The sequence below is a fragment of the Lissotriton vulgaris genome, chromosome 1_2 (assembly GCF_964263255.1).
Source record: "Lissotriton vulgaris chromosome 1_2, aLisVul1.2, whole genome shotgun sequence".
Lineage (NCBI taxonomy): Eukaryota > Metazoa > Chordata > Amphibia > Caudata > Salamandridae > Lissotriton > Lissotriton vulgaris.
In genome coordinates, this window is record NC_141686.1 from 24,129,218 (window position 1) to 24,141,984 (window position 12,767).

Here is a 12,767-nt window from a genome sequence, read left to right on the forward strand (position 1 = left end):
TATCCTGTTGCATTCTTGCAGTGAGTTTTCCTGTAGCAGTCTTGCAGTGATATCCTGTGGCAATCTTGCAGTGAGTTTTCCCGTAGCAGTCTTGCGGTGAGCTATTCTGTTGCATTCTTGCAGTGAGTTTTCCTGTAGCAGTCTTGCGGTGAGTTATCCTGTTGCATTCTTGCAGTGAGTTTTCCTGTAGCAGTCTTGCAGTGATATCCTGTGGCAATCTTGCAGTGAGTTTTCCTTTAGCACTCTTGCAGTCGTTTACCCTGTTCCACTCTTGCAGTGGTTTACCCTGTTCCACTCTTGCAGTGGTGTACCTTGATCCATTGTTCCAATTGATAATCCTATAGCCCTCTTGCGGTGGTTTTCCTGTTCCACTCTTGCAGTGAGTTGGCCTGTAGCACTCTTGCAGTGGATTACCCTGTAACATTCCTGCTGTGAGTTATCCTGTAGCACTCTTGCACTCCACGGGCCTCAAGCAATTTTCCAGTGGGCTGGACTGAAGCAGAGATGGTTCTTTTCATACACGTGCTTTAGAAGTGTGTTCACTCACTGATTCCGTTTTCCACACTCACTGGTCTGTGACAAGTCTCCTACCTCCTGTTTGACATAATTAGCTTTCGTTGCAGTGTCCCAGAGCTTTAATGTCTAAAACAGTTGCATCTACAGGAGCAGAGGTCTTCCAGAGTCTCAGTTGTGTATTGAAAGGTTATGGGTGCAAACGTTAACCTCGGAGCACCTAGAGTGTTAACCTCTCTTTCAGCACTGTGACGTTGTCCTTCTATTGGTAGTTTAAGAGCCATCCCTTTGGCACTTATCTGAAACTTGACCCCGGCCTCCCACCAGCACTTTGAAAGCTCAGTCTGCCACCACTTTGAGATCTGCCTATTTGCAGGCCGGCAGCATATAGAGAGCAGCAACTCCCTTTAGCTTGGTTTTTTTTTTTTTAGATATGTCCCTCTTACAGCACTTTATGGCGAAGTGCCCTCTAGCAGAACTTCGAGCGCAGCTCCCTCTGAAAATACCTAAAGAACTGAATAGGAGCAATGTGAGAGCCACTCACGGGCAGCACTTTGCTAGCGCTCTCCACTGTCCCTCTCAGAGCTGTCTATCTGGAAGCTCAATGAGAAAAAATGTCACAGCACTTTAAGAGATAATATCTCTAGAATACTTTGAGAGATGTTTCCAATAGTGCTCTATGAGCTAAATCCCTAACAAAAGCTGTTCATCCCATCTCCCTGCCGCACTTAGAAAGCAGTCACTGGTAAGTAGTTTGCGAAGTACACCCTACCTCACTTTGGGGTCGCCCTTGCAGGCTGTGGTCCCAGAGCCCCCTGTAGCAGCACTCAATGCAAGGCCTTCTGCCACCACATTAAGGTTGCTCCTCTGCAGAACTTTGAGAGATGCCCCTTTCTCAATCCCATGAAGGCTGTCTATGGCAACACTTTGAAATTTGCTCCATTTTATAGCACTTTGAGAGCATTGCCGCTTGAAGCACTTTGATTATGACTCAATTTGCAGCACGTTTAGAGCTGTGCTCCCACGAGTCTTTAAGGGTCACACCAAAGGCAGCACCTCGAAACATGCCTTCTAGTATACTTTGAGGCCTAAGCCCTGGGAGCAGTTTATGACCAAGTCCTTTGGAACCATGTTCGGAGTTACCAAACTGGCTTGACGCTCGACACTTCCTCCAGGCAGCACTTTAAAGGCTAACAACTGGTGTCACTTTAAGACAACCTGGCCGACTGCCAACACGTTTAGATCTACACCCTAGCAGAACTTTCAAATATGCTCCCTGACAGCACTTTCTGACCTATGAACTAGCAGCACTTTCAAAGCAAACCCTCTGACAGGATAGTGACAGCTTAGTCTATGGCATCACTTTAACAGCCCATGCGCTGCGAGCACTTCAAGATCTATCTCCATAAAGCCTCGAGCTCAGTGAATGTCCCATCCCATGAGACCCCTGCGTTGCTTCAAGATAATATCCGGGTCACAGGCACGTGCATCAGTAAAACAATGAGTGGGAGCCCTGTAAATCGCCATAAACACATGGTTGTGGGCACTTTAGAGGCACTTTCATTTCAACGGGGAATGTTTTTTTCTAGCTTTAATGGGATGTATGATCAAATTCCCAAGCCACAAACATCGATGGGGCTGTTCCTTCTCACAAGAAACCCAAATGCCACCACGCGCAGTGCTCTCAGCCGGTGTCACTTACCCTAGCTTGACGTAGATGACTCCAAAACATAGAAACACGTAGAAAATCCACTGCCGGAAGTTTCTGTGCATGATCTAGAGGATGGAAGGAGCCATAAAAGTCGCAGAAACTCATCGGCTGGCCGAGGGGGGCACATCAACCTGCTGGACACTGAGCTCTGGCGCTGACCCGGGCAGAGGGCAGCGGGCAGCGCGCGCCCGGGCTGGGGTCCGCCTGCGGGGAGGAGAGGTGTCAGCGGTGACTGCAGGGGGAGAGCCGGCCAGCCCTGAGCTCATTCACCTGGCGCGGGCAGCCTTGACTTCCAATGTGTTTTTACTTGTCTGGCTTCCCCAGGTTACACTCGGCGTATCTGGCAGTCTGGGCGCGCAGGTAGGAGGATCCCTGGCCCTGCCTCCACCCCCTCGCCGTGTCTGTCTCCTTGTCTCCCTTCAGCTTCCCTCTGTCTCCGGACCTCTTTATTTACTACTCAATCCCTCTCTTTCCTTGAGCGTACCTGTCGCCCTCTGCCCCTCACTCTTTTCCTCTTTCCTTTCTGTTTCACTCCTTCTCTCCTCCCTCTGACTTTCCCCTCTCTCTGCCTCCCTCACACTTTCGCTATGTACATGCCTCGCCGCCTGTTTCATCCTTTTGTCTCCCTCGCCCTCTCCCTTTCCTCTGTCTTACCTTCTTACCCCTATTGGCTCTCCCCCATCCTTCCCCCCTTTAGCTCGGATACTTCTCCCCTTCCACTGCACTTTCTCTTTCCGAGTCGTTCTGTCTACACCCTCTGTCCGGCTCTCATCTGTTACCCCCTCTCTCTTTCCATCGCATTGCCTCCCCCCCTCGTCCCATCTGTCCTGAGCCCTCCTCTGCACTCCTTGTTCGATGACAGATTCTACTAATCCAGCTTCTTTCTTTCTCATTTTTCTTCCCACATTTTACCTGTTTATTTCTCTCTATCTCTTCCAGCAGCTCTCACTTCACCCCCTATCGCCCTTCTTTTTCTTGTCTCTCCCCTGCTCTCCCTCGTTCTACTGTTGCCTCCCTTATATTTCGCTCCCTGTTGTTTTCCTCTCTCCCCTCCGTCTCTCTCTCCCTCTCTTTAATTGACTCTGTCACCTTGACCCTCAGCCTGGTTCTTCCTGTCTCCTTCTTCTCTTTCTCTCTTTGTATATCTGTCAGTCATTACATTTCTTTCTTTCCCCGCCACCTGCTTCTTTCTCTTTTCTGTTTCCCCCTCTCTCACTCCCGTGTCGCACCCCCTTGCTTGCCCGTTGTGGATGGCTGCACACTGCCCAGCATGGCTCCTCGGCACGTGGCATGTGGTAGCCACACGGAGGGGAAAGGTGGTCTTCGAACCCATCCCCCCACCTCCCCCCTCTAGTCACGCCCAGCTGCGGAAGCGGCCTCCTCGTCGGGTGTGTAGAAAATGAACCATTTTTAATTGCATGCCATGAGCAAGAAACAAAGCGCGCCAGGGGTGTGTGTGCGCGCCGCGCGCTCTCACGGACAGGGCAGGCTTCCTTGCTGCGTAAACCCAGAGCAGGAACGTCTGGCCAAGTATGAGGAAAAGGGCGGGGGGCGGCCGCTTACTCAAACCCGCACCTGACAGCTCCCTGCAGCTCCCAGGCCTGCCGGTGTCCCGAGGCCCTTGACCCAATTCAAACTCTTGAGACACACAATCAGACGCACATGCGATGCGTGCAGGGGTGTGTGTGGCACGAGGGGCGGCCTGTTTGTGTGAGGTAAGATTGTGGGTTTGTGTGTGGTGTCCTTTTTTTGAGGTGTGTATACGAACGTCGGTCTGCTGAATGTAGGGTAAATGGGTATCGGCGTACCTTGGTCAATATGATGCTGGGGTGGGACTGAGCTTCTAAGTCTCCAGCAATCACGCGGGATCATCTTGTTAAATCATTTTTTGAGAGCCAAGGAACCAGGGGCGGCTTAAGGAGCAGTGAAAAGACACAGAAGTGTGCATTGTTAGGGGTACTTAAAAACAATATTTTTCAAACTAATCGCCTTTTTTAAGGTCTTCAAAACACAGAGGAGAGAGTATGTGTGTTTTTGTTACTGTGAGCATTTAAAAATCCCAGGTGAAATCAGACAGACACCTCACAGTAACCGACCGACTGAAAGCACTTGTACCCAACTATTTACTACAGAATACATTTTTATGGGGCGTGTATCACCCCAATTTCTATCTCTGGAGCTATGTTCTTGGGCATAGGGCCAGCGTACGAATTAGTTTCTGCGCATGGGCATTTCCATGTAACCTGCGTGTTTGATGGCAGTGAGTGTATGTCACTTTGTATGTTATTGTGAACTGGTGAGTCGGTTTATCATTGGTGGGACTGATTAATTTATGCATGGTTAAGAGGGTTGTATTTCTGTGTGAGTTACTTAGGCAAGTGTATGAATGTGTTTGCGTGTACAACTATTTGAGGATTGTGTGTAATTGTGCATTAATGTAGAGTGTATATATCTATGTGTCTATTGAAGATGTGAATTTGTGTGAGCGTTGGCACATAATATGCTTGCTTTTGAGGTAGCAAATTTGTAAGGGTGCTGTGCATTTAGGATGGGTGTGGGGACTTGGATTATGTCTTTATGTATTAGTGTAATGCGCCTCAAACCTTTTGGAACAACAAACTTTCACTGCCCACCTACTTTTAATGTACATGAAGTGCACAATTTGCTATTGTAACGAAAGCATCGGGTGGTAGTGCACTGTCATTTACAGGTAGCACATTTTCCATTGAAAGGGCCTCTAAATTTGCAAATACATACAATTTTACTGATAAACCTGTATCGCACCCGAATTATATGTGTGGAAATCGGATGTCAGTGAATATTTGTCATTTGTGCATCACCAAGTAAAGCGTCTTGATTTGTTTTGATCCTATTAAAATCTTTTGTTTCCGTCACACTTTAGAATTACAAAAAAAATGTGCTTCGTTTTTGCTTTCCTAACTACTGAATGTGTACAGTTCATTTACATGTATCTACATTTTAGGGCTCATTACGATGTCAGGTGGAAAGCCTCTGCCCGACAGTCAGAATCTTCCTTCTGCATCAGAGCTCTTCCGACCGACTCTGTTGGTGTACAGTCCGACTGCCCAATTACGATGTACACGGTTGGAACATAAACTGGCCAGTGATTCCGACACAGTTCCGACTGACTTGTGGAGTATTCCAGTCAGTCCCCCTGTGGATGGTGTTTCCACCATGTGGATAACAATGTCGGTTACCGACAGCCATTTCACATCGGCCTGTCCGACACGGAAAGGCTGTCGGAAAGTGACTTTGGGGGCCCGTGGCAGGGCTCCCTAGCAGTGCTTAATTTGTAAACAAATAAGTGCCAGGGCCCTTGTCAGGAGGCCACTGTAGCCCACATCACCCATTGCCCCTGTCAGCTCTGCCAATGACAGTACAAGCAGAACTACCAATCATCACACTTCTAATGTGTGACAATTTGGACTATTCCAGGCCACCCAGAGCTAGAACAATGGCATTAGCAGCAGGTATTATTCTTATTATAATAAATATTGACTTAATAAACACTGTTGTTAAGCTCATCTCAAGATTTGACAAACAGCGCCACCATATGGTGGACTGTCACTAGACAATTAAGTGTCAATGCAGAGCATCGGAAGCCACCAGCTCAAATTAAGCACTGCCCCCGAGCCCTCACGGCCTATGGTTGGTGGTCGTGTGTGTTTCTGAGTGAGGAGGAGTGTGTTTATCCTGCAGGAAGGGACTGTGTGTTTCTGAGTGAAAAAGAGTGTGTGTATATGCAGCAAAAATGGACTGTATGTTTCTTAGTGATGAAGAGTGTGTGTATATGCAGTAGGAAGGGACTGTGTGTATCTGAGTGAGGAGGAGTGTGAGTATATGCAGTTGGAAGGGGCTGTGTGTATCTGAGTAAGAAGGTGTTTGTATATGCAGCTGGAAAAGGCTGTACATATATGAGTGAGAGTGTATGTATATATAGCAGAAAGAGGTTGTGCGTATCTAAGTCATGAGGAGTCTGTGTAAATGCAACCAGAAGGGTCTGTGCATATCTGAGTGAGGAGGAGCGTCTGTATATGCAACAGGAAAGGGCTATGTGTATATGAGTGAGGGGGCTTGGGTGTATACGCAGAAGGAAGAGGCTGTGCATATCTGAGTGAGGAGGAGTGTGCGTATATGCAGTAGGAAGGGACTATGTGTATCTGAGTGAGGAAAGTGTTTTTATAGGCAGTATGAAGGGTCTGTGAGTATCTGAGTGAGGAGTGTGGGTATAGCCAGTAGGAAGGGACTGTGGGTATCTGAGTGAGGAGGAGTGTGCGTATATGCAGTAGGAAGGGACTATGTGTATCTGAGTGAGGAGGAGTGTGCGTATATGCAGTAGGAAGGGACTATGTGTATATGAGTGAGGAGGAGTGTGCGTATATGCAGTAGGAAGGGACTATGTGTATCTGAGTGAGGAGGAGTGTGCGTATATGCAGTAGGAAGGGTCAGTGAGTATCTGAGTGAGGAGGGTGTGTATAGCCAGTAGGAAGGGACTGTGTGTATCTGAGTGAGGAGGAGTGTGCATATGTGCCGTAGGAAGGGTCTGTGAGTACCTGCGTGAGGAGTGTGAGTATAGCCAGTAGGAAGGGACTGTGTGTATCTGAGTGAGGAGTGTGGGTATAGCCAGTAGGAAGGGACTGTGGGTATCTGAGTGAGGAGGAGTGTGCATATGTGCAGTAGGAAGGGTCTGTGAGTATCTGAGTGAGGAGTGTGTGTATAGCCAGTAGGAAGGGTCTGTGAGTATCTGAGTGAGGAGTGTGTGTATAGCCAGTAGGAAGGGACTGTGTGTATCTGAGTGAGGAGGAGTGTGAGTATGTGCAGTAGAAGGGACTGTGTGTATCTGAGTGAGGAGGAGTGTGCCTATGTGCAGTAGGAAGGGTCTTTGAGTGAGTGAGGAGTGTGTGTATAGCCAGTAGGAAAGACTGTGTGTTTCTGAGTGAAGAGGAGTGCATGTATGCAGTTGGAAGGGGCTCTGTGTCTGTGACTGAGGAGAAGTATGTGTATATGCAGTAGGAAAAAGTTGTGTATATCTAAGTGAGGAGGTGTGTGTATTTGTGTGTGCCAGGAAAGGGTTGTGTTCATATGAAGGAGGTGCTTCTAGCGCAGCACACCTTGAACACTCATGTGGAATATTTCAAATAGCCGGTCAAGGTGAGGCAAGAGTTCACTCGAAGCATGCCCACCTGTTTTACACGAAATTGATACACAGATTAGGAAAACATTGCTCTGTGTAAACAGAAACACAAACGGGTTGATTACACACGGTGGGAACATAAACACATTCACAATAGTTCTGTAAATACAGGCAGACTGGTGAAACAGAGGAACCACATATAGCTCCCTGGAGATAGAGTCCCCCATAAATAATCTTGCACCTACAACTTGTGATGAAAAAGGTAGTTGTGCATATTATTAGAACACTGAAATGTTGAGAGCTCCTTTGAAGACAATGGAGTAACTGAGGGCCAATGATGACGGGTATATCCCACAGCATGAAGCTACACCCAGGAGCAAACCATTACATTATGTATGGAAACTTTTTTAATCAGTGCAAATGAGGGATGCTTTAAGCAGTGTGTAAAAAGACGAATTGCACGTTAGAAACAAAAAAAATTGCCACAATTAAGTCACTCAAAAAATAACAAAAAATTTGATGTTCGCAAATCTAAATCAGATGGATAAACTCTGCTAATTTTCATGCTTGAGACTGAATGATTTATTTTCCCACATTTATAAAAAGTGCAAAAAAGAGTCAGACTTTGAAGGGCAGTCCATAGGAAAAATATCGAAGTCAAAATTTGCTTTGCTGTAGCGCGGGCGCTCCCAAGATGCTGTGTGGCACCACGGGATGCTTAGCGGAGCCAACATCCGCATAAATCAACCTTCGCGTGGAAAGGATTAAGCCCAACTCCTGATAATTTATGCAACGTTGGTGTAATGTGTCAAAATTAGTGCAAAGCCTCCCCGGATTACATGCAAATCCAGATCAACTAAAGTCATGCAAAGTAGCATGGCCCGGCTTTGCGTGCCCTGTGGCTAAATTAAAACAGGTGCAAACAATGGGCAAAGGGAAACCAGCATGAATTGCCCAAGGTTGATCGATGTAATGCCAGTCCATGACTTCTAGGGCACGAGTAACAGTTGAGTGAATTTCTGCCCAAGAGAATCAAAACTACATGATGGGTCTTTGGTGCAAATCTGATTTGAGACTTTTCTGCAACACAAAGTTGAAGATTTCTGCACAGAGTGATGTTGTGCTAATCTTGGTGAATCATGGCCTTGCCATATGGATTTATATAGCACAAATCGTCACATTTTGTTTAAATTGAAGCACGATACGCTAAAATCAGAAATGCATGTATCATTTTAAAGCACAGAACTGTAGTGGTAGCTTTAGTACAAATCGCTCTTGAACTCCATCTGATGGTCTTCTAAACTCCGACACTCAACCCTCCCGGCAAACCAAACACAGAACCTTGGAATAGCAATCAACAACCAACTCACCGTGATCAACCATGTTGGAGCAGTCTCTATATCTTGTTCCACACACTCAAGATGCTTAAGAAGACCTTCAAATGGCTCCCCAAAACACTCGCAAAACCATCACCTAAGCTCCCATCGCAAGCAAGCTGGACTACAGCTATTCCACTCAATGCCAGAATCAATGCGTAACTGACCGGAACACTGCAGGCCATACAAAACCCAATGGCTCTTCTCATCCTCAACCTTCCACCCCACAGTCACATCACACCAAACCTCAAAGAGCTCCATTGGCTACCAGCCCACAAACGAACACTCTTCAAGACTTTACACATACAAAGCCTTACACAACTTGGCCCCACGTACCTCAACAACTGCATAAGCTTCCACAAACCTACCAGACACCTCCGCTCAGCCATATTCCTACTCGTGCACACTTCCATATACAGAAAACCAGAACAGATGGTCATGCCTTCGACTACCTAGCTCCTAGAACCTGGAATGGCCTACCCCTGCACATCCTTAGATCTTGAATTTTACAAGAAACTGAGGACCTGGTTCTTCACGAGCCCCGTCCAAGACTCGGCCCACACAGCTCCTGCTTCAGCACCAGGATACCCAAGTGAGTTGCATACCATGCTTATACAAATAAGATAACATCTATCTTGTAGATCATGTGGATCTGAAAAGTGTGGACCAGACCCGAAACATCTTCACCAAGTTGAAAAAAATGAACTTACATTAAAAAAAATCTGTTTAAAACCAAAAAGAACCCACTGAAATTCACCAGTTATAAGAAACTGACATGAGTGTAATGTGCACCGCTATCAATTACAGATATCATTAGTGATGTACTTTATGAGGTCATAAACAATGTATCACAGCAGTGCAAGCTATATTTCTGTAAATTATGCATAACTGGTGAATTTCTGTGCCCTGCGCCCAACCTCTTGTCGGCGGTCGACACCCCATAAGCAGCCTACAGGTCATAGACTCCCTCCCTGATGAACTAAAACAGAAATAGATGCTTTGACTTTGGGTGGGCAGAGTGTCCCACAAGCCCCTTGTGAGCGGCTGCAGTATTTTTCTTCATGTAGGATGCCGTCAAACACATCGCTCGGTCCTGCATAATTTTCAAATTTTGTCCATGGAAATTATATGGAGGGGAAAGTGTTTGGGACTCTCCTTTTGCTGTGTTCACGCTTCCAGGATGGAGCTGATGTGGATGACGTCTTTTTGGGGGAAAGTTTTGTTACGATTATTCAAATGGCACCAAAGTTATTAGCAAAACAAAAAACACTCTTTCTATTGAAACTCTGACTCATGTATACTCAGTGGCTATTGCCAGGTGTGATTATATATATATGCACACATACATTGTGGATGTATGAATGGTAACTAAATATTTACCTATATATAGTACCTCCTCGATATTTTGTTCTTCTATATATCCGCTATAATATTCTGGTAATTCAATATCTCCTACTCGATATTGCAGACTACAACCATAACTATCTCTAAAGTTATACAAGTAACTTGTTTATATGGCATCAAGTGCCTCAGCCACTGACATACTCATTGGGGTACATGGTCAAAATAAATGAAAAATGGAATAAATATTAAAAGAAATCAAAACATACATGATTCAAGCTTAAACTGTAAAAGAATGGAACTAAAAACTGCTTAACGTACTAAAATGCCTGGGGTAGGCAAGGTTGACAAGGTAATAATTGGGGGTTTGTGAAATTTGCATAATTTGCTTTTGCTTGATTACGCAACATTTTGTCTAGATTACATGAAATTAAGGGGAATTACATAAAATGCAAAACTCGTTTTTTGGTGCCATAGTTTAGCGTGAAAATTGTCCTCACCTCCATTTTGGATGCAACAACACATTTTAAGCTAAAAAAAAGAGTATATGAGAAATAGGGCACGACGTCAACCCACTATTTTAACAGGGTGAACGCTGTCCACCCTGCCTAGAAGTTGGGCCCCACTTAAAAATATGCTGAAATAGTCCTGGTGTAATTTGCAAACCCTAGTACACATTTAGCAGCACCTGCACGTTGTTTGCTTTCGATCTACAACAACGTGCAGGCTGATAGGGGGCTTTCTTAGTTCAGACTCCTGCTGGGCCCATAACAAAGGCTGAATCTGAGGGGACATCAGGCCTCCTTTTCTGGAATCTCCTGCCTGGGAGCAGTCAGGAGCCTCAAACCTAGAGGCATATGCAGCAGAGGGGAAACAAAGGCTCACACCTTGTTAGCACTTCACACATACTTAAGAGAGGCAGCTTTTCACTTTGTTCAGTCCCTTTTTTCAAGATATGCATTCCCTGTAAGAATGTCAGATGTGTTGGTCTTTCCCTGTTTTTACACAACATAAATGCAAGTTATATGGCGCTTACTACCCCTGAGGAGGCTTGGAAATAATTTAGGTACCACTATTTTTTCTTTTGAAGCACTATGGGTGGAGGAAGTTTACACTAACAAAAGGCAAAACTGTTTTATGTGTAGCTTACAAAAGTGTGAATCTTCTGCCTAAATCAGGAGTGTTTCCTTCTATATTCAAAATATTCTCCAATGTACTCATGATAGACATGTTACACATATATGTGATCTGATGTTACTTCTTATGATGCCACTTCCTGTGATGTCATGCGCCGTGATGTCACGCCCCGTGATGCCACTTGAATTCTGATTAACTAGGTTAGTCGCCCCACTTCTCTTTTTAAGAATTGTGCCCTGATGAGAAAGCACTGCGAACAACAACCGCTTGTCCTCTGTCGTTGGTGTTGTTCCTGTGTGTTTGTAGTATATTTTAACCATGAATGACATGTTCACAGTACATTTTTACAGCGAACGGCACGTAATTAGGTAATGTGATCTAGTAGCGTAATTTGAGGAATTCCACATAGGAAGACCAATGCCAAATTACCGAAGTTGCTCTAATTACGCCAAAGTCATGTAAATTTCACCCGGGCCTTGCAATAATTCAACAAAAAATAAAGGAAACACAGCGGCAATGAAGACATATGGAAAAGCATATTGAAGAAATCTAGGAGGGCACCACAGGAAAGGGAAAGAGGAACTGTGGAACAGGGACACCCAAAAAATTAGGATAGCTCTCAAAAAATACTTACACACCTTAAGTTTTTTCTTTGACATTTTTTCTGATTTTATTTCCTCATAGTGTGTTTTAACTGACATAGATAGGGGGATAGGAGACTGGAAAGAGCAGAGGAATATTGGCAGGGGAAAGAGGGAATTAGGGAAATCGGAACGTAGCTAGGCAAGAAGAGAGAGTGAGATCAAAGCAGAGGAGTAAGACAGGTCACTCCACCATCCACCATCACCCACACTGTATTCCAATCAATCAATCAATCAATACATTTGTAGATCGCGCTACTCACCCGTGAGGGCCTCAAGGCGCTAAAGGGAGGGAGGGGTGCTGTCATTCCAGATGCAGCCTAAACCACCACCTCTGACCTACACAACATATGCTCTATACCACCTCACCAGCACCTTTGTGGTTTACGCCTACACCACAATTTATATGCTGTACCATCCACATCCAACTACCGCCTATAATTGATTTCTACATCACCCTACACTTATAAACAGCTTTAATCCTAACCTACTCCTCCTATACACTACATTGCGCATATCACCAACAACCGTAAACAACAAACAACATCATCGCCTGCAATACTTACCCTGCACATAGCACTACACTGCCACCAACAACACCTAGATTCCATACACCCCAAGCTACACATGTAAATGTATACTACATATACTACATAAAACACCCCTGCCAACACATTAGGTTATTTAAATAGTAATGGACTGGAAGCAAACTCTGTATTTTAACATTTTTCAGTGTATCTGTATGTAAAGTGTCAAGTGTCTGACTTGCAACTTCATATCTTTTTATTTAAACTTTCCAAGCTTTGTGTAGAACAGTTAATGTTTTTGTTAGATAACAGAGAGAGCTTTAGCTGCCCTTTGGGATAGCAAATACCATTCCCACTTACGCCAAA

At 45.2% G+C, this 12,767-nt stretch overlaps 1 protein-coding gene across 1 annotated transcript in view; it reads right to left on the bottom strand.

Annotated features, from left to right (window-relative positions):
- Positions 1-2,664, bottom strand: part of WNT7B (Wnt family member 7B) — a 457,578-nt gene extending 454,914 nt beyond the window's left edge. Inside the window, exon 1 of the mRNA XM_086952752.1 lies at positions 2,216-2,664. Within this exon, the coding sequence (XP_086808878.1) occupies positions 2,216-2,286 (71 nt within the window). The 5' untranslated portion in view covers positions 2,287-2,664. The remainder of the gene's footprint in view (positions 1-2,215) is intronic.
- Positions 2,665-12,767: the final 10,103 nt, after the last annotated feature.